Here is a 24,463-nt window from a genome sequence, read left to right on the forward strand (position 1 = left end):
ATGGACTTGTTATGAAGCCAAGGGTGACTTCTGATTGCCCTGCCTCCACCATGCAAGTGCATGGCCCACCATGCCAGTGCCCCATGACCACTTCCCTGGCTATATTGCCTCCACTCTGTTGGTTGGTGCTTTGGAATCACCTTTTTCTTTTTTTCTACATAAGACATTCTGGCTTTGATCTTATTCACGTTTTCCTAAATACCAAAATTTACATAAATTTAGTATTTACCTACTGTGGAAAACTATAAAAGTCACCACTTCATTGTGTGTGTGTGTGTGTGTGTGTGTGTGTGTGTGTGTGTGTGTGTGTGTGTCCCTGTCCCTGTGGAGGCCAGAGATCAACCTTGGGTACCATTCTTCAGTCATCGTCCACAGGGCCTCTCTCTAGCCTGGAGTTCACCCATTCGGCCGGGCTGACTGGCCACAGAGCACTGAGGATCCTCCTATCTCTGCCTTCCCAGTTCTGAGACTACAAGTGTGTGCCTCCATGCCCAGCTGGGAATTGAACTCAGGGCTGCATACTTAGACAGCAAACCGTTTACCCCTGAGCCATCTCCCCAGCCACACTTAAACGGCTCAGTGACTTTGAGGAACTTCATGGTGCTGTGTATCCCTCACCATCATCCATCTTTCATCCTGGAAACCCAGACTCCGGCGCCACTCCCTGGAACCCAGCATTCTACACTGTCTCCAGCACTTGAACAACCCTGAGGACCTTATCTAAACAAAATTGTGCAGTATGTGGCCTTTTGTAACTAGTTGGCTTCACTGGGCATCATGTCCTCAGCACCCATGGATAGTGTAAGAATCACTTCATTTTGAAAGTGGAGTAATAGCCGATTGTGTTCACATACAGTGTTTTGTTTAGCCCTTTGTCTGTCCATGGGTCACTTGGGTAGTTTCTACCTTCTGGTACTGTGAATATTACTGAGAATGTGGATTTGCATCTATCCAGAATACAAAAATCTTAAAAATAAAAAAAAAAAGCATATTGGTAGCACCAGAGCTAGCAAAATGTCAGGCTGGGGCATAGTTCAGCATTATATCACTAACAATCTACGGAGTCTGCTTAATGATCAAAGGAATTTATTTGGGGGTTAACTCACCAGACAGAATAAAGGAATTTGTCACAGGATCCTGGAAGGGTGAGACATGGTCCAACGCTGTCCTCTGCAAACTCTGCCCTGGTCTGTCCCAGCATCCAAAAACACAAGATAGCAAAGAGAGCTCTGCATTCATGCATCCCAGGTCTTAAGAGTCCCCCAGCGGCCATGCCATCTGCCTCAAGGTCACAGACAAACGCAACAGTTACCTGCTACCTCACTCGGGGCGATGCTTCAGGACAGGGCTCAAACAGCTCCTATTACAGAATCCCTCCATTTTGAAAGTAGAGTGGTATTCCACTGTGTGCACATGCAGTGTTTATTGTTTAGCCCTTTGTCTGTCCGTGGGTCACTTGGGTGGTTTCTACCTTCTGGCACCGTGACTATTACTGAGAACATAGATTTGCAAGCATCTGTCCAGAATACAAAATCTTAAAAAAAAAAAAAAAAAAAAAAAAAGAAAGAAAGAAAGAAAGAAAAATAAAAGAGCATCCTGGTAGCACTGGTCATTGACCAAAAATGTCAGGCTGGGGCACATTAGCTCAGCAGTAGAGCACCTGCCTGGAAACCTTCAGTGAGGGGCTGGGAGAGTGGCTCAGCCGTGGAGCACGGCTGGGTTTGATCCCTAGCAGTTGTGGGGTGCAAGTGAAACACTCACTCTGCATTTAGGGCAGGCTTGACCCTGCAGGTGCTCAAGACACTTGGCATTGATAATATATTTTCACTGGGGAAGTAAGTGGCCTTCAAGGCAGAAACCAGGTCTAAACCCCAGCAGAGAACATGGCGCTCCGACAGCGTTGCCCCCAACCACGGGTCGAGCCTGCGTTTTCCATATAATCCAACACTCTGCTCTGAAAAGAGATGAAGCCCAAGATAGATGGATTACAGCCACTCCGGGAGCACAGATGTCCGTTCTGTCCACCACAATGCATGGAGAACGCCGCGTACCACCACAGGGATGGGAACAGTAAGACAGGAAGCCATGGCTCAAACTGTCCCCTCAACCAGCTGGCTGGGTTTGTTTCCAGTCAGAACAGGGTTGGAACCCGTTCGCAATGAGTGCAGGCCAGCTGGTGACCAGCCAGTGTCCAGGTGGAGCTGTCTGTAGGTCAAGAATGGGATCAAAAGGGTCAGCAATGGGGCGCATAGCACAGGACAGGCAGGGGAAGCAGTGAGTCAGAAGGAGCCAGTGTCCCTAAGGTGACATCAAGTGGGAAACCAGGGGGGACCTAGAACCCATGACAATATGGTAAGAAGGAGAGAGAGGAGAGAATGCCACTCCTGAGTGGTGAGATGGTTTAATCAAGCCTGATGACCCAATTTTGGTGGCAGAACTCTCATGGTAGATGGAGAATTAAGTCCCACAAGTTGTCCCTTGATCTCCACTGTGACATGTCCATAACCCCACAAAAAATAAATAAAGATAATAACAAATAAATAAATCATCGTGCCCAGCTCGCTCCTCTGAGACATTTGTTGATGAAGGAGGCACGCCTCTCCACCGTGGTCTGCTCCCGCCCCTGAGGCTGGATGCCCAGATGCCCTGTCCCAGGCCGCTGTGAGCTGGCCAGCGCTGCACATGGGTAGTCAGGTGCCTAGGGCTCATCTCCAGAAGAGCTGCCCTAACCACTGCTCCACCTCTGATCCCTCTTGCAGATGAAGGCTTATGGGACATGTTTGCAAAGGACATTCCCCGGAGCGCTACATCGTACACCGTGGGCCTGGACAAACTACGGCAAGGGGTGACCTACGAGTTCCGGGTGGTGGCTGTGAACAAGGCAGGCTTTGGGGAACCCAGCCGCCCTTCCACAGCGGTGTCAGGTAAGCCCGTCAGGACACTTGGGGGACACATCAAGTGGAAGCAAGCGCCCATCACATGGAGGCCTGGCCTCCAGCTGGGTGGAGGAGCTGCTGTAGATCGCAGTGGGGAGCACGGGTATAGACCCTCTGTATTATGCAGCTCCTCCCTGGGACTGCCTTCTTCAAACAGAACCCCAGACTCTGAGCCACTGCCAAGGACACTCGACAGACAAGGTAGGATTTCCATGCCATATCAAAAACCCAGGCATGGTGACAGGCACTTGCTGTCTCAGCTCTGCATAGGTAGAGGGAGGATCCCTGGGGCCTGATCTGTGAGCTCCAGGGCCATGAGGTACCCTGTATAAAAGGTGATGGGTGCTATTCCTAATGATGACACCTACAGTTCACCTCTGGCACACACACACACACACACACACACACACACACACACACACACACACGAAAAAGGATATAAAACCCTGCTTGCTCTGTGAAGAACTGGTATGAAGCGACTTCACGCCCATGTGGCCTTGAACCCCACGCAGCAGACAGCAGGTGGAATACAGCTCCCTTATTTCTTCCGTGAGGCATCATCCACAAACACTTCTGAGATCACACAGCATCCAAGACAGCCGTGGCTGCCATCTGGACCACAGTCAACTCATGACATCCTTCAGAAATACTAGCCACCTTCACACGCTGGCCTCACATCAGGACCCAGTCTCTGGAATAAGAACTCCCCACAGGACAGCTGAGGTCTCTCTCCCCTGCCAAGAGGCAGAGCTGGCCGGCACTCCTGGGTGGCCAGCCTGAGAGTCACGGGACTTGCTACATGGGATATTGAATGCACAGCAAGACACCCCACTTACATCCTTCGGATTCAAAACACTGTCATCGCCTGAGAAGCCCTGTGGTGTACCATTATCCAAAGCCAATTTCCCCTTTATTCCCAGCATGCACTTATTCGTCATCCAGCCAGTGAGATACTTTATGTGAAGGTGGAAGTGTTTTCTGGAGATTTGGGCAGCTGGAAGCAGACCCTCGGCTCTTCCTGTAAGAGGCTCGTCATTCAGGGCCCTCGGTGCCACTTAACCCGCTCCCCCACAGGGACACCCCTGAAAGTGGTGCAGGAGTGGGGCCCTACAGGCCCAGCACCTGTAGAGAAGACATTTTCCCATTTTCATCTCTTAGTGAACAGAATAGAACAGGCGGGAAGGAGGAAGCGGACCCTTTGCCTAAGCAGTTTTTACACGAAACATTTTTGAATAGATGTCTCAAAAGCAGGTTCACACTCAGCACCCACAGTTCAGCTGAGTTTTGCTAGGGACATTAAATAACACACAGCCCCGGACTTCAGGGCCTCCTGGACCAGTGGAGGAGGCCAGCAGGTGGCTAAACATACCCAGTGGGCTTCTGAGACCAACAGTAACTATGAAATCCAGAGACCTGGAGGGCTCAGCCATTGCCTTGTTTGGCACCAAGGGGAGCCAGTGGAGGGGGGCGGGGGCAGGGATATGGTATTTCCATTTAGGAAGATTTCTCTAGTGACAGTGTTAAAGGATGTGAGTGAGGGGGTAGGATAGTAGAGAATGGTCAAGATGGTTGGGACCCGGTTGCCATGGTGAGATCAACAAGTGTAATGGAGCAAAGCACAGCATCCCTTGAGGGAAGGCTGAGCCAGAGAGGGGAAGCAGGGTCCCACTTTAAGTCAGTGTTTCTAAGGAGGTGGGGTTAGGAGGGGCATGGTGATGGTTCTCAGGATAAGGTCAGAAGTAGAAGAGGGGTCTACTGTGTGTCCATCCTGTCCTGTTTCTCATCCTGCCGCCATGACACAGTACCCTGACAAAAGCAACTTGTTCTGGGTCCCAGCTCAAGGGTACAATGCATCATGATATAGGAGTCATGGAGGCAGGAGCCTGAGGCAGCCACTCACATCACATTGACAGCCAAGAAGCAAAGACCAACAAATGCACACTCAGCTCCCTTTCTTGATTTATAGAGTGTCTTAGTCAGGGTTTCTATTGCTGTGAAGAGACGCCATGACCACAGTAACTCTTATAATGGAAAGCATTCAATTGAGGCTGACTTACAGTTCAGAGGTTCAGTCCATTATCATCATGGCAAGAAGTATGGCGGCATGCAGGCAGACATGGTGCTGGAGAGGTAGCTGAGAGTTCTACAGCTGGATCCGCAGGCAGCAGGAAGAGACAGTGAGACACTGGGCCTGGCTTGGGCCTCTGAGACCTCAAAGACAGACTTCCTCCAACAAAGCCACACCTACTCTACAAGGCCACACCCCCAATAGTGCCATTCTCTATGGGCCTATGGGACCCATTTTTATTTAAACCACCACATATATCCTAGAACCCCAGCCAAGGAATGGTGGTACCCACAGTTAAGATGGGTCTTCTGCCCTCTTCAGTTAACCTGACTGACCTGATAACCCCTTACAGTGCCCAGAGACTTGGCTTCAGGGTGAGTCTAGATCCTGCCAAGTTGAAAGTTAAAAGTAACCATGACAGACCCCCAAGCTTGACTCCATAGAGAAGGCAGAAAAATTCCTAAGGGTGGATTCCCAAACCTGCTATGGAGCTTGTGGAATTTCCAGAAGAGCATGCCTTTTTCCCCGACAGCATGTGCTGGGCTGTGACAAGCCCTCCTGGAGAGCTCTTTCTCTTCCCTGCTGCTAGATTCCAGGGAGATGGATGTATGGAGCTGATGTTGAGCCTCATTATATATGGTCTTTTCCACAGCACAAGCTGAAGTCCCCTTCTATGAGGAGTGGTGGTTCCTGCTAGTGATGGCACTCTCCAGCCTCCTCCTTGTCCTCCTGGTGGTCTTCGCACTGGTCCTGCATGGGCAAAGCAAGAAGTACAAGAACTGTGGCACAGGTGTGACATCTGCCTCTGTCTCACATGGTAACCTGGCATTTGCACATGAGGACTGACATTTGATTTCACTGCTGGATCTGCCAGGGTCTCTTTTAACGGTGCTTAAATATTAGGGAAACAAGTGCCTTGGTGGTAGAGCACCTTCCTAGAATGCCCCAATGAGGGGCTGGGGTGTGGCTCAGTGGTAGAGCCCCTGCCTAGAATGCCCCAATGAGGGGCTGGGGTGTGGCTCAGTGGTAGAGCCCCTGCCTAGAATGCCCCAATGAGGGGCTGGGGTGTGGCTCAGTGGTAGAGCACCTGCCTAGAATCCCACAGTGAGGGGCTGGGGTGTGGCTCAGTGGTAGAGCACCTGCCTAGAATCCCACAGTGAGGGGCTGGGGTGTGGCTCAGTGGTAGAGTGCTCTCCTAGCATGCCAGAGTCCCTAAGCTCCAGGCCTGATGATACAGTTTCTGACCCCTTATATTAGCCATGGTGTTGGATTTGCTGGGTTCTCTGAATCTTCCTTCCCACGCCCCATTGCTCTTATGCACCCACATTTTTAAATAGGACTAGACAGGATGAGTGTTAAATAAGAAAAGTCTCATCCCAGCCCCTCTGATGTAGGGATAAGCTGGGACCCACCTGAGTATTCCATCATACTGAGTGTGACGGAAATTTCCTATGGTAGGGCCTTTCTCTTGTACTTGAGCCTGGACTTCCTTTTCCATCCCCTCCACATCCCCTCCTCCAGCTCTGACCCCTCTGAGGGTCAGTTCCCTCGTTGTCAGCAGAGCCCCATGCTCAGCACTGAGCCAGTGCTCCATCAGAGCACGTGTGCTGTTGGACTGATCACCACTGTCAGAGAAAGGAACATGTAGGTGGGACATGAAGCCAGCTGCAGGAACGCTCATGTGGTGTGGCTTCTTAGACATGGAGGTCAGGAGAAGGCCAAGTAGAAGCATGTGTCTCGAAGGCAATGCTGTGGTTGCATCTTGGGGGAGAGGAGCAGAGAGGGATGGTGTGAGAGTCAGCCTTATGGATGCTGTGTGGACTCCACACCTGCACAGAAGTGATGGTTACACGAGATGAGAACACACACTTCACACTGATGCTCTTTATTGTCCTCGATTTTGGAAAGTCTCATAATGACCAGTAAGACCATTTCTCAGCATAACTAGAAACCAGCTTTACACCTGCGGCCTTCCACCCCCACCCCGAGTCCCCACCTTGCAGCGGTTCTCAAAGCTGTGGCTGAGCCAGAGAGCACAGTGGGGGAGGTGGAGGTAACTCAGTTGGTAAAGTCCTAGCTGTAAACATGACGACCAGAGTTAGATTCCCAGCCTCACATAAAGAGAGCTGGGCTTGGTGCTACTTGCTAGTAATCCCAGAGTTGGAGGGGTGGGGATGGGTGGATCACTGGGGCTCTCTGTTTTCTGGAAAGGTCTGTCCCTGATGGGGATCTGTTAATCTGATAATGAAGATCACAGCCATGCTGGTCCCCTGGGGCAAAAGTAGCACTCCAGGGATCCCTCCCAGGCATCAGCACCACCAGAGGGGCTAATGAGATGGAGCGCCTAAATCACCTAGACATTAGCAATCCATCCCTGCAAGGAAAGAGTTTATTCTTTTTCTTTTCTGTATAAATTCACTTCTAACAAGTGTTCGTAAATCAGATTTTATTCCCCTGGGATTTGCAGTGTATGAATGGCATGTCATTTTAGTGAGTTAATGCAGTTACAGAAGAGCATAAAGTCTCTCTCTCCTCTTCCATCTGGAAAACAGACTAGAAAAAGACACATCAGACCTGCAGCTTCCAATACCCAGGCTCCCCCTAGGGTATTAATTTAACATCATAATTGAAGCCTGAAGGTGGGGCTTGTTTCCCCGAAGGTGACTTGTGTGTGTGTGTTGGGGGGTGGCGGGGGTTGAACCTTTTCATGTCCTTAGTTGTTGCCTAGCAGGAGCCTAATGGCCCCTCTCATTTTGTCCTCATCAGCCCAACACCCATCAAGTCACATCCCTGAGCAGAGGCAAACCTAACATCTACCACACTGGTCCTATGGGCTGGTGTCTCAGCATCCAGCCACATGGAAGGTACAGGGTGCCCATCGCAGGGAATCCTCTCAGGGTGAACACATACCTTACCATGTCCCTTACCATGATACTCTCTGAGGGGTAGCAGGAGAGTGGGGAACATGTCAGATAAAATCCTCACCTTTCAAAGAATCTCTCAGCCAACATTGGAAGGTAGAAGACAGTCTAATCTGAGCACCAAGTAAATGTGCTAGTGCAAACTTCCAGGGTGGGGTCTGGGGAGATGCTTTAGTGAGCAAGAGTGCTTGCTGTACAAACATAAAGATCTGAGTTCAAATCCCCAACACCCATGTAAAATCTAGGGCATGGCAGTACCCGTGTCTATAACCCCAGTGCTATGTGGGGTTTAATCTAATCTAGAAAACCTTCCACAGACACAACCAGAGGTTTATCTCTTGGGTGATGCTGAATTCCAATACATTGTCAAGCAAGATTGATCATCACATAGGGCTAGAGAGATGACTCAGCAGGTAAAGGCACCTGCTGCCAAGCCTGAAGACCTGAGTTCAATTCCCAGGACCTGACTCAACTCCTGAAAGTTGTCCTCTGACCTCTGCCCAGGTGTTATAGCATGCACACCCACAGAAACCCACAGAAACACACCAGATAGGTAGGTAGGTGATAGATAGATAGATAGATAGATAGATAGATAGATAGATAGATGACAGGTAGATAGATAGATAGATAGATAGATAGATAGATAGAAATAATTTTTAAATTATTATATTATATTATATAGATTAGATTAGAAATAATTTTCTCACAGTTACACACTTGTAGATTAATTTAAAAGCCAGTGGTTAATGCAAAGACACATCTTTGTCACTTAAAGGAAACCCTTTCTTTACCTATCTTACCCATACAAGCATGTTTTTTACTTTCAATTTCGTTACATGGGTTGTGAGTTTTTTAATTATGTGACTTGTGAAACATCTGACTTCCCTGACTTTTAATAAGGGTATGCATTCTGAGCATATTTTCATAAAACATTGGCAAGGATATTGGCATTTTGGCATCGGGCAAGATAAACACTGAAACATTAATATCACTATTCTGCTCCAGCGTTATGGCGCGTGCATAGCTTTGCTCCAACTGTCTCTCTATATGAGGCTGATGCCCAGTGGTTTTAGGGGTCACATTGGACAGAGCAAAGGAGCTGGTGGTGCTGACTGACCCACCCCTGTGTCACTTCAGGGGACACATTACTAAGACTATGCCGCTTTCCCTAGGTAAGGGCATCTCCAACATGGAAGAGTCAGTGACCCTGGATAACGGAGGGTTTGCCGCCTTGGAGCTCAACAGCCGTCACCTCAACGTCAAAAGCACCTTCTCGAAAAAGAATGGAACCAGGTAGGAGGCTGTGCTGAAGGCTGAACATCTGGGACGTGTCCCCCATCCACAGGCACCCAGCAAGCGAATTCCATAAAAAGCAATGTGTGTCTGTGACTCCTGCACTCCTATGGGATGGGAGACAGGAGAATCCCTGGATGCTCAGGGACCAGCTAGCCTGCTGTACACAGCAGCAAACAGAGTCCCCATCTCAAACAAGGTAGAAGGCAAGGACCAACACCGGAAGTTGTCCTCTGACCTCCACGTAGGTGCCCTCACATGGGCACAAGTTCATTCACACACGTACTCACATGCATGCATACCGTCACACACACAAGCATGGGGATTTCCAGTGTTGAGGGTTCTTCTCACAGAGCCAGGTTCCATATGCCTCTGCTTTTCAGTGAAGAGTTGGGGGCTCGCACACACGCTGTCAGGGACACGGCAGGCCGAAGGCCTCAGTTGCTCTATTGTCTGCCACGCTTACAGTGACAAACTCATCGAGCCTCACGATGCTTTTGGCCTCTGCCACTCAGGAGGCTGGAATTGTTTGAAAGGCACTGAGGCCCGGAGCTGACTGAGCTGACCTCCATCTTCAGAGGAAGAGGGTCCCGGCTGCTCTTGCACACAGGCTACCTTCCTTAGGGCAGGAAGTGGAAGCTAGAGGCACTTCCCGAGAGACAAGGTTTTCCTGCTGAGTCAGAGAAACGTGAAAAGATGGTCCTGGAATGTGAAGACGAAGAGGACTCGTCCCAGGGGACTTTTAAATGGCACTGCTGTGTTCCACCCTCTGCTGCAGGTCCCTTTCCACTTCTGCAGAGCTTGTGGCCTTGAAGCCCAGACCAAGGATAAACAGTCCTCCAGGTTGTTAACCGAACAACTATGTAAACAGAGTCCTATGTAAACAGGAAATGATTTTGTGATCAAGTTGGAAGGTCCTGGCCCACAAAGGAATGTCCCCATGGAGTCCTCCACTAAGAGAAACATGGTCATCTGATATCAGCAAAACAGGGATTTGAGGCTCCAAGGGGAGCTGTTACAAAAGTGGGGTAGGATGTGCAGGTGTTGGATAAGAAGGTCTTTCCAGCAGGGCCCGCTGAAGCAGACCTGTCATCCCAGGTCCTCAGGAGGCTCAGGCAAGCTTAAGGCCTGCCTGGGCTATGGAGCTAGTTCAAATCCAGCCTGGGGAATAGAGCGAGACCCTGTCTCAAAATAAAGAAAGGGCTGAGGATGTAGCTCAGCAGTTGAGCACCTGCCTAGAATCCCCCAGTGAGGGGCTGGGGTGTGGCTCAGTGGTAGAGCACCTGCCTAGAATCCCCAGTGAGGGGCTGGGGTGTGGCTCAGTGGTAGAGCACCTGCCTAGAATCCCCAGTGAGGGGCTGGGGTGTGGGCCAGTGGTAGAGCCTCTGCCTAGAATCCCCCAGTGAGGGGCTGGGGTGTGGCTCAGTGGTAGAGCACCTGCCTAGAATCCCCCAGTGAGGGGCTGGGGTGTGGCTCAGTGGTAGAGCACCTGCCTAGAATCCCCAGTGAGGGGCTGGGGTGTGGGCCAGTGGTAAAGCACCTGCCTAGAATCCCCCAGTGAGGGGCTGGGGTGTGGCTCAGTGGTAGAGCACCTGCCTAGAATCCCCAGTGAGGGGCTGGGGTGTGGGCCAGTGGTAGAGCACCTGCCTAGAATCCCCCTGTGAGGGCTTTCAGAAGTCATTAGAACATTTAGCTAGAATCTGCCAGTAGGCGACTGGGTATATAACTCAGTATAGCATGATAGGGTATGCCTATCGTGTGCAAGGCCCTGGGTTCAATTCCCAGTACAGAACAAGAAAGCCTTTTCCCATCTTTCCAGTTTAGATACCTAGACACTAAGAAGGCTTGAGCCCTCCAGCAGCCTATGTCCAAGCAGCTTCAGAGGGCTGCAGGTAGGGACAGACCCACATTGTCTCTTAGATTTGTGAGGTTCCCTGGCCCAGCTCAGAACAATAGCTTTGTGTGAGAGCTCAAGGGACCACACGTTTGGAAGGGTGGTGGGGTGGACATTGGGTCCCCAGACATCAGACTCTCGGGCACTGAGGCAGTTTCTGCAGAGGGAAGGTCAAGTCTTCAGTCCACATTCACGTTCCCAGAACGAGTGCCACCTTGTCTCTCGGCCATCTGAGAGAACACAGGTGTGACCCTGGGTGGTCTCAGCTTGGCTGCTCCACAGCCCACACAGTTCTGGGGAGGAAAGGGCTCACTGGGTTTGGTTTGTTCATCCATGACAATTGGACTCTCTGAGAGTCCTGAACTTTCTCACAGCGTCAGGTACCATCATGAGCCCACAGAGAACCACAGACACAGTCAAATTGAGTCAGAAGGAGAAACCAGCGATTTGTGCTCACCTTATCAGTCCCAGGTTCACAGGTGTGAGGGAGCAAAGGGGCCTGTGCTGTTTATAGTCAGTTTGTATGTTTGCAGGGCCCCAAGAACAAGGCCTGTAGGTTACATGGGGTCACCCAGACTGGTCCCTCTAGCTGAAGTCTCACATGCCTTTAAAACGAGGCCTAGAGCCAGCCATGGTGGCACAGGCCTGTCATCTCAGGACTCAGGACCCAGGTAGGAGGATTTCAAGTGTGAGGCCAACCTGGGCTACATGGTAAGACTGTCTCAAAAGAGAATAGCAGAGACTAGGGTGGTGATGGCCCAGTGGGCACAGTGTCTGCCATGCAAGCGTGAACCTGAGTACAGGTCCCCAACGCTCACGTAAAAAGCTGGGCATCATGGCACACATCTGTAACCCCAGCACTAGGAGGGTGGGGTAGCGACAGAGGGATTCCTGGGCTCCACTAGCCTGCTAGTCTAGCCAAATGGGTAACACACTCTATCTTAAAAGTGAGGTGCAGAGTGATTCAGGAAGACACCGACATCAACCTCTGACCTCCACATGCATTCACATACATGTATGCATGTACAATGTGTATGTACGCATGCATGAGACACACACACACAAATAAAAAATTGAGAGAGGCACAATTGGCTCAAAGCTCTCTGATGGAGCAGTGCCTGCTTCTGTGAGGGAAGGCACCATCGTAGACTGATCTAAATGGTAAGATGACGAGGGAGTCTTTCCCAAAATCAGTCATTTTGGAGGTGGGGAGAATGGAGGCTCTGAGCCCAGTGCAGCAGGTAAAGGCACTTGCCACCAAGCCTGATGGCCCGAGTTCAATTCCTGGGACTCACGTGGAAGGCCCTGGGTTCAGTCCTCAGCTCCGAGGGGAAAAAAGGGCAAACATGCAGATATATGTGCATATAATAAGCATGAAAATAATTTCTAAAAGATTTTTCAAAAAGGAACAAGACAAGAAGTTGCAAGCTGAAGGGTGTATTTGTTTTCCATTGCCATGTGACAGAGGACCATAATATAACACTATCTCAGAAGGTAGCGATTGCCCGAGCTTGGCTGGTCTCCTGCTAGGACCACCCATGGCCATAGTCCTTATGTCACAGGGCTTTTTTCTCAGATAAGGTTCCAATAGGCCAGAATTCTCTTCCAAGCTCACTCCAGCTCCTGGCAGAGTGTGTCTATGTGGCCCCCCCATGACTCAGGGCTGGCCTCTTTCTGCTGTAGACTTGAAGCTACCCTGGTCCCCTGTTCCCAGAGGCCACTCATGGGATGTGTTTCTTCCCGCAAAGCTAGAAGCAGGAGTTCTTTTCAGGTCTGTCTCTTTGGCTACCAGAGGACTGCATGCAACTGGGGACAGCTAGGGATGCAGATCCACACAAAATCATAAACTCATTGAAAACATTATGAGATTTGTGTGTGTGTGTTGACTGGAATACAGACCTCCAGAACTCAGTGAAAGCCAGGCAGGCGCAGTGGCTGCCTGTGACCCCAGCACTCAGGAGGGGGAGACAGAGGCTCCCTGGGGCAAGCCGACTGGTGAGAATAGTTCAATCAGTGAGCTCTGGGATCAGCGAGAGACCCTGCCTCATAAACGAAGTGGAGAGCTATTGAGGAAGATACTTGACATCAACCTCTGACCTCCAAATGCATGCATGTCCACCCACACACATGCAGATATGCAGATATGCACACATGCACAATCCACACAAAAGAGTTGGCCATAGTTTGCATTCCAGCTCCAGCTGACAAAGATGGTCTCCTTCATACAACGTTAAGTGATTGTGACAAGTCTGTATAATGTAGTGTAACCACAGTCATCCCTGTATCACACTAGTTAACAAACCAGACACAGGCTCTGCCTGCAGCTATGGCCTGGATATGATTGGGAGCAGTGATTGGGGTAAGGATTCTGTCAATCATTGAGGGCTAATGCCTCAAAGCCTTCGTGCCCTTGGGCCCAGCAGAGTGGGAGCCCAGGCTAGTGCACACTTCCCTAATCCCACTCCTCCTCAGGAGACCATCCACAAATCCCATCCTGACACATCAGACCTCTTCCCCAAAGATTCGCCCTCAGCTCTGGCCAGTGTATACATCCTTCCTGCTGGCCCAGACCTCACGTGCTCTCCTTGTTGAAAGTTCCACCTGACCAGAACAGCTTATCCCTAGGCCCTGACCTTGCACAGTCCCTGAAGCCTACAGGCTGTAGAATCACAGATGACCAGTGCTTGGAGCTCTGTATCAACCATAATGGGAACTCATTGGGGGTGCTTTCCTCTGTGTTCCCACATGAGCAACACCAGACAGCAGCTTAGGAGCCCCACCACAGGGGACTGTCCTGTGTCCAAGGTGACTTGTGACATCGTCCTATTTTAGATCCCCACCCCGACCAAGCCCTGGAGGTCTGCACTACTCCGATGAGGACCTCTGCAACAAGTACAATGGCGCTGTGCTGACCGACAGTGTGAACCTCAAGGAGAAGTCGGTGGACGGGTCAGAATCCGAGGTCAGTGCTGCGCTTGCTTCCACCCAGTAGTGACCGCCCTCTAAATCCTCAGTATATCTCATCGCACTTAGGTCTCACAGCCACCCCACGGGATGGGCAGAGCTGGTGGCGGAGGGTCCCCTGTAGATGGAGGAAGTATAAAAATTGACTGGTTGTATGGCTTTTCCCGGGAGAAGGAAAACAATGTCTGTTCACACAGATGGGGAGGCACCAAGAGACCCAAGAAAGGTTCTGTCTGAGTCAGGCAATGGACTGAGGTATTCCTTCTCTCATGGCTGTGACAAAATACCTCAGACAGCAACTTAAGTAGAGTGGGGATTATCTGACTCACAGTCTAAGGAACAGTCTATCGTGGCGGGAAGGCGTGGCGGCAGGAGCAGGAGCAGGAGGTGGCTGGTCACGTGGCATCCGCAGTCAGGAAGCAGAAAGAGATGGATGCTGGGGCTCAGCTCACTTTCTCCTTTTTATTTAGTCCAGGACCGCAGCCTAGAAAATGGTGTCACCCGCGTTTAGGGTGGGTCTTCCCACCTCAATTAACCCTAATCTGGAAACTCCCTCACAGATAGGAGTGTCTCCTGGGGAATTCTAGGCCATGTCAAGTCGGCATTTGATCTAAACCACCACATGAACCTGAGTTTACTGGGGCTCAGGTGAGCTTCACCCCCAGGGAGCCCCCACCCCCAGTCAACTACTTATCTTCTAAGTAATCTCAGGACACAGGGGGCCTCATGACCGTTGTGAGCGCTCCAGCTCCCTCCATGAGAGGATGTTAATGAACTCACTTATGCACACAGAAGGTGGCTTCAACCATGGAAGCCAGCAGCTGGGAGGGAGGGGCTCCATGTGTTAGCAACCCCCGTCTCTGTGTCTCATGCTGACCAGCATGAAGGGTCCAATCAATGGTTCCACTGGGTGTCCCCAAGGGTCCTCTCCGTAGACTTCATGAAGAGCAAGAACCACAGGCCATTTGCTGCACATGTATTCCTGGCCCACATCTCAGCACACACCTCTAAATCAATATTTAATCTAAAATACACTCTCACCTTCATTCCTGACCTGATTCCGGGCCTTATTGAGCCCCAAGGCTCGATAAAACAGCCCCCTTTCAACTGTGGCTGATATACGAACTCCAGTGGGCAGGGGGTGTGTGCCAGCGAGGTCCAGCTGAGCTGCGCTTTACATGTTCTGTTTACAAAGGTTGCTGGGTCTGTAACATAGCCTCGGGCTTGCGGGAAACAGGAGTAGCAGTGCTAACATCCCGAGAGATGCATGTGTCTCCGCTGGAGGGCTGTCATTGAAGGCCTGTGGGAACCTGCCTGCCTCTTCACGGCTGAGGTTAGCAGTGTCACCTCATGGTCAGTGTCACCTCATGGCAGCTGCTCTTTGAAGAGCAGCAGGTGAGGAGGCAGCAGGGTGTCCTCGCATCAGGCTTCCCGTCTCCACTGATCGGCTGGAGTCTGTCCTTAGATCCACTGTTCCCTGCAGGACTTGGCATGTTGTTGATGGTGACTGTGTGGAGAGTTCCCTGTGCATTGACACGCATCACTCTGTGGTGTTGAGCACGTACTGTGGGCCGCGCCTCATGTCACCCGCTCTCCACATGCTTGGTATTCACCCACCCCTGTGGCTGGGTCATTCTGCTGACATTCTCAATAATCCCCGCACTTGGGAGGTGGAGACAGGAAGACCACAAGTTCAAGGTCATCCTTGGCTGCATAGGAAACTTGTGGCCAGACTGGGTTCCTGAGACCCCATCTCAAAATTAATGAATTGGTTCATTGATTAAACTTTTTTTTTTTTTTTTTTTTTTTTTTTTGGTTTTTCGAGACAGGGTTTCTCTGTGTAGCTTTGTGCCTTTCCTGGAACTCACTTGGTATCCCAGGCTGGCCTCGAACTCACAGAAATCTGCCTGGCTGTGGCTCCTGAGTGCTGGGATTAAAGGCGTGCACCCCCACAGCCTGGCTAAACTTTTTAAATAGGTTAATAGGACATGCCCGGGTCTATTTCTTCTCTCAAATGCATGAGATGGCTTGAGGTTCAAATTCAACTGTTTTTTTAAAAAAATAAATAACAAGATTTACCTAAGCACTGAGCTAGAAAATATAATACATACATACATATACACATATGTGCATGTACAGACATGCATAAATACATACATATACATGTATGTGCATACATATATACATGTGTACATTCTCTCACACATGCATAAATACGTATATGCATATGTACATGTCACCGTACACACACACACAGAGGCAGAGAAGGAGGGGTGAGCATGGAGAAGCTAGGGAGGACAGGAGGGAGGGCAGGCACAGGGGAGGAGGGATGCTGCAGAGGAATGCCATTCTGTGAAAGGGAATTCTGCAAGGAGTTTGCCTTCCTTGGCCCTGTGGAGAGAAGAACAAATGTCTATTGACCCCATGCACTGACGACAGATCAGAGAAATGACCCCACCCAAGTCCAGCTTAGTGAACCAGTGAGTTTAGTAGGGTTCCTACAGGACATGGGTGACTCAAAGGCAGTTGCATCACCCAAATCCAGCCCAACATGGGTGACTGCTCAGGAAAGCCATATCCTCAGAGCTCCCTACATGCCTTGCAGGCAGCCTGGCAGGTGGGAGAGCCTTCTCTCTCTTCCCAGCAATTGAGTGTTTATATAACATGGCGGGGAGGGGGAGCTTGGAGATCCTGTAAGTTTCAGGAGTTTCCTGAAACTTGTGAGTTTTCTGTACCTCTTGAGTCTTCATGAGCCTTCCTCCAAGAGCACAGATTTCAGTCTGGAGGTAAAAGCTACACAGCATCCACATGTAATGCTCGGGACTAAGAGGTTCCGGAAGCTTTCTCAAGGTTCTCACTGATGAGCTGGCCAGAGCACCTGGCTGAGTTCCCGCTTTCCTACCACACCTGCCTTTGGGAACCACTGAGGCACATCTGTGGGACTGAAGAGGCCAGGGGCCTATGAGCTTGGCTGCCTGACTGTGGCTATCACAAGCTCTATGCTATTGTTGCTCCCTGGGGGTCCCCCATGGTTCACAAGGCCTTTGGGGTAACAGTTCTTTCCAGGAGCCAATGAACTATGTAAACATGCAGAGTCTCCTGAGACCTCAGGGTCCCAGGCCCTGGAGTCTCTCAGCACCCTTCCCCCTGAGGCCTCATGACTGCTAACTAACAGTCCCGGGGCCGGGACACTGGGGCTCCCTGGCTCACGAGTGTGTGAGTCCTGGCCAGCTGTCTGTTCTCCAGAGTTCTTTGTCTTGCTGTGTCTGAAGTGTGTGAATTAAGGCAAACTGTAAGCACAAAACATCATAGGACCTCAACCAAGGGACCCATTGGATCATTCTAGAAGGGCCAGTTCAGATGGCAAAGTTCACTTGGATCAACCTCTTATTTCTATCTGAAGTGACAAAAAGAGCCATGGTGTCATGTGATGCCGGTGGCAGGACACTGGCAGGATGACACCAGGCAGGCTCCATGTCCCCATGAGCACAGACTTTTCACAGTGCCAATATTTTTGGAAATGGGTTTTCAATGTCCTAGATGGCAAAGGCCCTTTCCCAGTGACATCAGCTTCTGGGAAAGATGTCACTTCCATCAGGGATGCAGTAGGATTCCTGCCTCTTCCTCTCTTGGGGCTCTGAGAAAGAGAAGGACACTAGCCAACTCCTGTGTCCATCTGGTGTCACTACGGCCATGCACCCAAGGCAAAGCACTGGATTACACTGTAACTCTAAAACTTGGGGTTTGCATTTGAATCTCCAAACTGCCTTCTAGGGAGGAAAAACCTTTTAGGTCTATATTCTAGGCTTGGGGGCTAGGGATATGCTCAGTTGGTACAGGGCTTCCCTAGCACACAGGAAACCACGGATTCCATCCCCAGCACTGCATAACACACGCACACGCACACGCACACACACCATGTGGTAGTACACACTTGCAATCTTAGCACTCAGAAAGTAGAGACAGGGAAGAGAAGTTCAGGGCATCCTCAGCTATGTAGGGAATTTGAGGCCAGCCTGGGCTATATGAGACCCCTAGATGGAAAAAAGAAATCTCAAACATATTTGCAAATGAACGCTGCGACATTTGGGTGGATGCTATTGCCTAGTAACCCTGAGTGTTCCTGTATAGTGCTCGCTGGTCTCCCTAAGAGCCTCATCTGCACTTCTGTTTCTGACAACCACTAGCTAAAGGTCCAGAGCAGAAGTCAGTGCTCTATTAGGAAAGCAAGTATCAGGGCGGAGCCGTGTTAACCACCATCCTCTCTGAAGGTCAGAATCATCCCGGCTGGAGACAAAGCTACTTCTGGAATAGTGAAATAGAGCCTTCATATTCCCAGTGGGATGATGAATTAACCAGGGCAAATGGTTTTGTAAACATCTCGAGTGTTTGAAAACGGTACTGGGGAAGACCGTGAGTAGAGATCTGTGAAAGATCCACTGGGCTGAGGAGCCGGCTCAGTCAGGAAAGCAGTAGCCTGCTGAGCAAATACAGGATCTGAGTTGGATCCCCAGAACCCTCGTAAAAGCTGGTACAGCAGCAAGAGCTTGGAAACCCACACTGGGGAGGTGGAGACAAATGGATTCCTGGAGCTCACTGGCTAGACAGTCTAACCAAATCAGCAAGCTCCAGGCCATTACAAAAAATAAAGAGGAGGACTGGAGAGATGGGCTAGTGGTTGAGAGTTTGCTAAGGAAGCATGGGGACCAGAGTTAAGATCCCCAGAACTCAGCAAACCCATGTATGGTGGTACATAATCCCCATGTTCGGGTGTGGCCAGAGATAAGAGGATCCTGTTTGCACACTGGCTGTCACTGAAGCCGAATCAGCAAACTCTAGGTTCAGAGAGAGACTTTGTCTCAAAAACTAAAGTGGAGAGAGATAGGGACAGGGAGAAGACATCCATTATTAATATCAGGCCTACACACACACACACACACACACACACACACACACACACACACACACACACACACACACATGCACACGCGCTGTCCCCCAGAAATTTTAAAAAAATAAACCAGTCTTCAAAATTCTTCCAGCTCTAACTAATTAGAATGATCCCTCATACCTAATTGGTTCCCTGGTAGAGCAGGATTTTTCATCTTGCTGGTACCTTGCCGAGTCCTGAGTTGACCCTCGCTGCAGCTTGCCAAGCATTCATAGTCAGCCTGACGCAGCACTCGCTCACCTTCTGTCCTTTCTATGGTTTCCTGGGAAACCAGTACATCAAGACTCCACATCACAGGCAACAAGGAAGAAAGAAAGGAAGGAAAGGAGGGAGGGAGGGAGGGAGGGAGGGAGGGAGGAGGGAAGACCCAGTGGCAACTCCTTTTTGCCAATAATTCTCACTCACTAAAATACATCTGCATTCAAACATAATGTCATGTAAAGAACAAATAGAGCTAGCAGCAGAGGAAGGATGGTATCTGGATGTTGCCCCATCAGGGAAGCCACAGCAAGACCTGAGTGGGAGTCCACACCTCCAATATCTGTCTGGCATCCTGTGTCTTCTCCACAAATGATGCACAGGAAACAAACTCAGACAGTCTTGGTCTTTCTTTGAAGATGCTTTCTGCACAGAGGCAGAGTTCCCTCAGATTAGCTTTAGGGACCACTTGCCCATCAAACTGTACCTTACACTGGCAGTCAGTCTCTTCAGCCACAAACACCACACAGACTTCCAGGGCAAGGCTCTGATTGGTCAGTGCAAGGCACACACACCATTCTCTGGTCCTGTGAACCAATTACTGTCCAGGATGGCTTCCTTCCAAGTGGTCCAGGGTAGACACAAGAACTGAGACATGGCTATGTACCAAATGCCTGATGAAAGCAATGGATGGATGGATGAAAGGAAGGAAGGAGGGAGGGAGGGAGGGAGGGAGGAAGGGGAGGAGGGAGGGAGGGAGGGAGGGAGAGAGGGTCTGTTCTGACTCACAGTCTATCATGGTGTGGAAGTCTTGACAGCAGGAATGTGAGGCAGCTGGTCACGTGGTATTCACAGTCAGGAAGCAGAGAGAGACGGATGCTGGTGCTCAGCTCACTTTCTCCTTTTTATTCAGTCCAGGACCCTATGGAATGCTGCCTGACCATGTTTAGGTTGGGTCTTCTGTCTCAGTTAATCTAATCTACATAATCCCTCATAGACATGCCCAGAGACTTGTTGCTCTGGTAATTCTAATTCCCACACAACTGACCATTAAGATCATCCATCACAGTCTCCTGCCTGGTCCCCTTGTAAGCACCCACCTTAGCCACAGACCCCTCTCTCTGTATTATCCCCATCTTTGGCTCATGAAATACTCAAGGGCGGACATAAGAAGTCATGTTAAGTCACTCTGCCCCTCATCCTGGCATAAAGAGCTCACTGAAGAAGTTTGTTGTGCCTCAGTGAGGGTCCATCCATCATGGCTGTGCAGACATGACAGTATCCACAGATAGGGGCATTCAGCTGGACTTTTCACATCTCCATGGATCAGGAAACAGAGAACGCTGATGAGAAGTGGAATCAGCCTCGAACCCTCAAGTTTTCCCTCTGTGCCCCCCCACCCCATCTCCCAGCTGGGCTCCATGTCCAGAAGGTTCCAAACCTCCCCCAAAACAGCACCACCAGCCAGGACCAAGTGTTCAGAACACAAGCCTGTCAGGGACATTTCATATTTGATCCCTAACTAAAATTGTGAAGACATTCTATAAATGAAAGGCATTTGGTTAATCTCATACACAATTTGGTTAATCTATGGGCACGAGTCACAGCGTATGTTTGTCCCTACAGTATTCTGGACACACTCAGGCTGGGGAGAGAGCTCAGTCAGGATGGTGCTTGCAGTACACACATGAGGATCTGAACACATATGTAAAAAGCTGAGTGTGGCCACACATGCTTACACTCCCAGTGCCGAGGAAGCAGAGGCAGGAGGATCTCTGAGACTCGCTAGCCAGACAGCCCAGCCCAAATAGAGACTTGCAACAGGCCCAAGTGAGAGACCCAGTCTCAAAAACCAAGATGAATGGCTCTGAAAAATGACACCCCAGTTGTCTTCTGCCTTCTGTGTGCACACACCCACACATATGCATATCCATGTACACACACACACACACACACACACACACACACACACACATACACACACACAAATATAGACTTCCACAAAACGGTAGCAGTCCATTCTAGCCCATCATAGGTCCAACCTGCCCTTGACCCTGCTTCTCTACAGCCCATAGCTGTGAGAAAAGGCCTGGCAGGAGGTTCCGGAAAGCAGAAGGAGGCCCGAAGGGTTTCCGGGTGGATGCTAGCCGAGTGCACAGAGGCAGGATTTACAGACAGTGGTTCCGCTGGGGTAGGTGACCCCTTCATTGCTTTGGTCCATGTGTGCCAAGACCCACCCACACAATCTCAGTCTCCCAGTCTCCAATGGAACTGACCGAAATTGTCTGGGAGCTCGCAACAAGTGCTCAATTCCCTGTCATTGGCTGAGAGTCCCCTGTGGGCGTGGCCTGAGGAGCTCATTTGAATCTATGGATCTTGGTTCTTCAGCCAGAAAATAAGGAGACGGACTCAATCTCAAATCTTGCGTGCTACCTCAGAGGAGAATAAAGTTAGCCCTGGTTTGTGGAACTGGGGAACAAATCGGCCTTCATCCAATCCTGGGGACCCAGTGAAGTCCCCATGAAAAAAAAGATGGCTTCTGTGGATCTCTGTGTCCTCCTCCAGGATTTTAGAATCTAAGACAGTGTCTGAAGCCTTCACAGAGCAGACAGCCACACAGAGTCCTGTCTTGCCTGTCTCTGTTCCCTTGTCAAGCCCTAGTTTACATACAGCATTGCCTCCTAGGCCTCAAACCCCTAGAAAACATCTGGAAGGTGTATTTTAAACACAGCCACAAATCCTGGTCCCAGCCCCCACCCCAACTGTGGAGGCCAAATCCGTGTCTAGAAGGACAGGGTGTCCAACGGAGAGCCAGGAGTCCTCCGCAGACTCAGTAAAATCCACTTCAGCCTCCGTCTCCTTTAGTGATCTTTTCCATGACAACACAAAGAAAATAATTTTTATTTAAGAAAAGAGAAAACCCATAGACTAAGCCAGACATTGCTTTGGCTCACATCTTTTATCCTAGAACCTGGAGGCTGAGGTAAGAACATGGAAATCACAAGTGGAAAGCCTGTCTGCACTGCGGAGTGGAACCTTCCTCAAAAGAAGAAGGGAGGAAGGGAAGAAAGGAAGGAAGGAGGAGGGAAGGAGGAAGGGAAAGATGACTGGATGATTCTTACAGGTGTTGTTGGCTTGTTGTATGAAATGAACCCAGACACTCCAAGGGACGATCCTCGGCACCCCCAGGAGACCAGAGCTCTCCAGGCTGCGGCCGCGGAGTGTGCTTGGAGCCCAGCACTAGAGCAGACAAAAATGCAGGCACTGGCCTGGTCCAGCAGCTTCCCCTGCTGCAGTCTCTAAGCCTCTGTGGGCAGTGGGTCTGTGACAAGAGGCCACTGCGGGTGCCCCCGCCCCCACCCCGGCATGCTGAACTTTTCTCTTTGGTCCCCCAGCAGCTCACGTCTTGTTTGCCTGCAGATCAAAGGCCAGGAGCACTCCTAGGCATCCATAAGTGTGTGTTCTGAGGCATGAGAGAAAGAGGGTGATGATAGGCAAATGAAGGAAAGAGAAGGCACACACACACACACACACACACACACACACACACACACACACTTTGGAGTCTCCCCAAAGCTTCCCACCAGCTGATAGTTAATAACTACAGCATGACTGACATTTGCTATGAAGCTTGTGGACATAGAGACAATACTCCCTTCATATAAAGGTATTTTATATCAAACAGCGATGAACCAGGCTTAAAGTCTGAATGCATATGACCTCAGGTGGGCCTCATTCCTCTCCTAGACATTTTCTGGGAATCAAAAAAAGAAAAACCTGCATCTCCTGAGCTAGTTTTACTCTATCAACTGGAGTCCTGTCAGGAGCCACTTGGGACTCACCTGCGACCTCACTTATTTGGTTCCCAGCACCCATGTCAAGCAGCTCACAACTGCTTCTAATGCCATTTCATACACGTCTGCCCTCTTCTGGACTCCACACAAACTGCATATACACGTGCACAAACACACTGAGAGAGACACACATATGTGCAAAATTAAAAATGAATCTTTTAATTTTATGTGGGTGGGTGTGTTGCTTGCATATATGTCTGTATCCATGGATATGTAGTACTCAGAGAGGCCAGAAGTGCGTGTCAGATCACCTGGGAGTAGAGTTACAGATGGCTGTGAGCGGTCATGTGGAATGGAAATCCAGTCTTCTGGAAGGGTGCCCAGTGCTCATAACCACTGAGCCATCTCTCCAGCCCCAAAATAAAACTTCTAAGTATATATCTTTTTTTTTTTTAATAAACTCCAACTTGGGCTTAGGAGATGGCTCACTTTGCTGTGAAAGCAAGAAGACCCAAGTTCGAATTTGAGTACCCACATAAGAGCTGGGCATGGCAGCATGCTAAGCATTGGGAGACAGAAACAGACGGGTCCTGGTGACCTGCTGGCCAGTCAGCCAGCCAAGGTAAAATGACCAGCTTCAGATCCACTGAGAGACCCTGCCTCAAAATAATGAGGTGGATAGGAAAACAGGAGACAACCTCTCTCTCTGCCTTCCACGTGTGAGCAGATGGACATGTAAACCCCCCCACACACGCACAAACACACCAGCCAGAAATAAATAATAAAAACAAACTCCATGCTTCTCACTGGCTCAGTCCGGGAATTCTTTCTGCATTGGAGCCAAAGATCCGTTTTACCTGAGTGGACATTGATGAATGAAGTTCAGTCAGTGAATACTTTTAGTGTATTCAGTCACTTTTAGTGTATTAGTTACTTTTAGTTTATTGGTTATTTTTAGGGTATTAGTCACTCAATGTGTTAGTTAATTTTAGTGTATTAGTTACTTTTAGCTTATTGGTTGTTTTTAGGGTATTAGTCACTTTTAGTGTATTAGTCACTCAGTGTGTTAGTTAATTTTCTAGTGCTGTGATAAAGATCATGACAAGGCAGCTTATAGAAGGAAGAGTTTATTAGGGCCTAAGGTTCCAGAGGGATGAGTCCATCACCATCATGGTGGGAAAAGATGACAGCAGGCAGGCATGGCAGCTGGAGCAGGAAGCTGAGACCCACATCTGGAACCACAGGCATGAAGCAAGGAGGGGGGAGGGAGAGAGAGGAGGGGGAGAGAGAGGAGGGGACAGAGAGACAGAGTGGAAATGGAGCCAGTCTTTAAACTCAAAGCCCACCTTCCGTGACGTACTTCCTCAACAAGGCCACGCCTCCTCAACCTCCTCCCCAAACAGCGCCACCAACTGGCCAGTGACGTTCAAATACATGAACCTGC

The 24,463-nt window shown here is 49.9% G+C and overlaps 1 protein-coding gene across 2 annotated transcripts in view; it reads left to right on the top strand.

Annotated features, from left to right (window-relative positions):
• The window catches only part of Sdk1 (sidekick cell adhesion molecule 1), a 968,286-nt gene that overhangs the window by 942,290 nt on the left and 1,533 nt on the right, over positions 1 to 24,463 (top strand). For both annotated transcript variants that reach the window (XM_006990740.4, XM_076560415.1), the window contains 4 exons: positions 2,760 to 2,924; positions 5,657 to 5,794; positions 9,098 to 9,218; positions 13,945 to 14,074. In XM_006990740.4, coding sequence (XP_006990802.2) covers positions 2,760 to 2,924; positions 5,657 to 5,794; positions 9,098 to 9,218; positions 13,945 to 14,074 — 554 coding nt within the window. The remainder of the gene's footprint in view (positions 1 to 2,759; positions 2,925 to 5,656; positions 5,795 to 9,097; positions 9,219 to 13,944; positions 14,075 to 24,463) is intronic.

This window comes from Peromyscus maniculatus, chromosome 23 (genome assembly GCF_049852395.1).
Source record: "Peromyscus maniculatus bairdii isolate BWxNUB_F1_BW_parent chromosome 23, HU_Pman_BW_mat_3.1, whole genome shotgun sequence".
In the NCBI taxonomy this organism is placed as follows: Eukaryota; Metazoa; Chordata; class Mammalia; order Rodentia; family Cricetidae; genus Peromyscus; species Peromyscus maniculatus.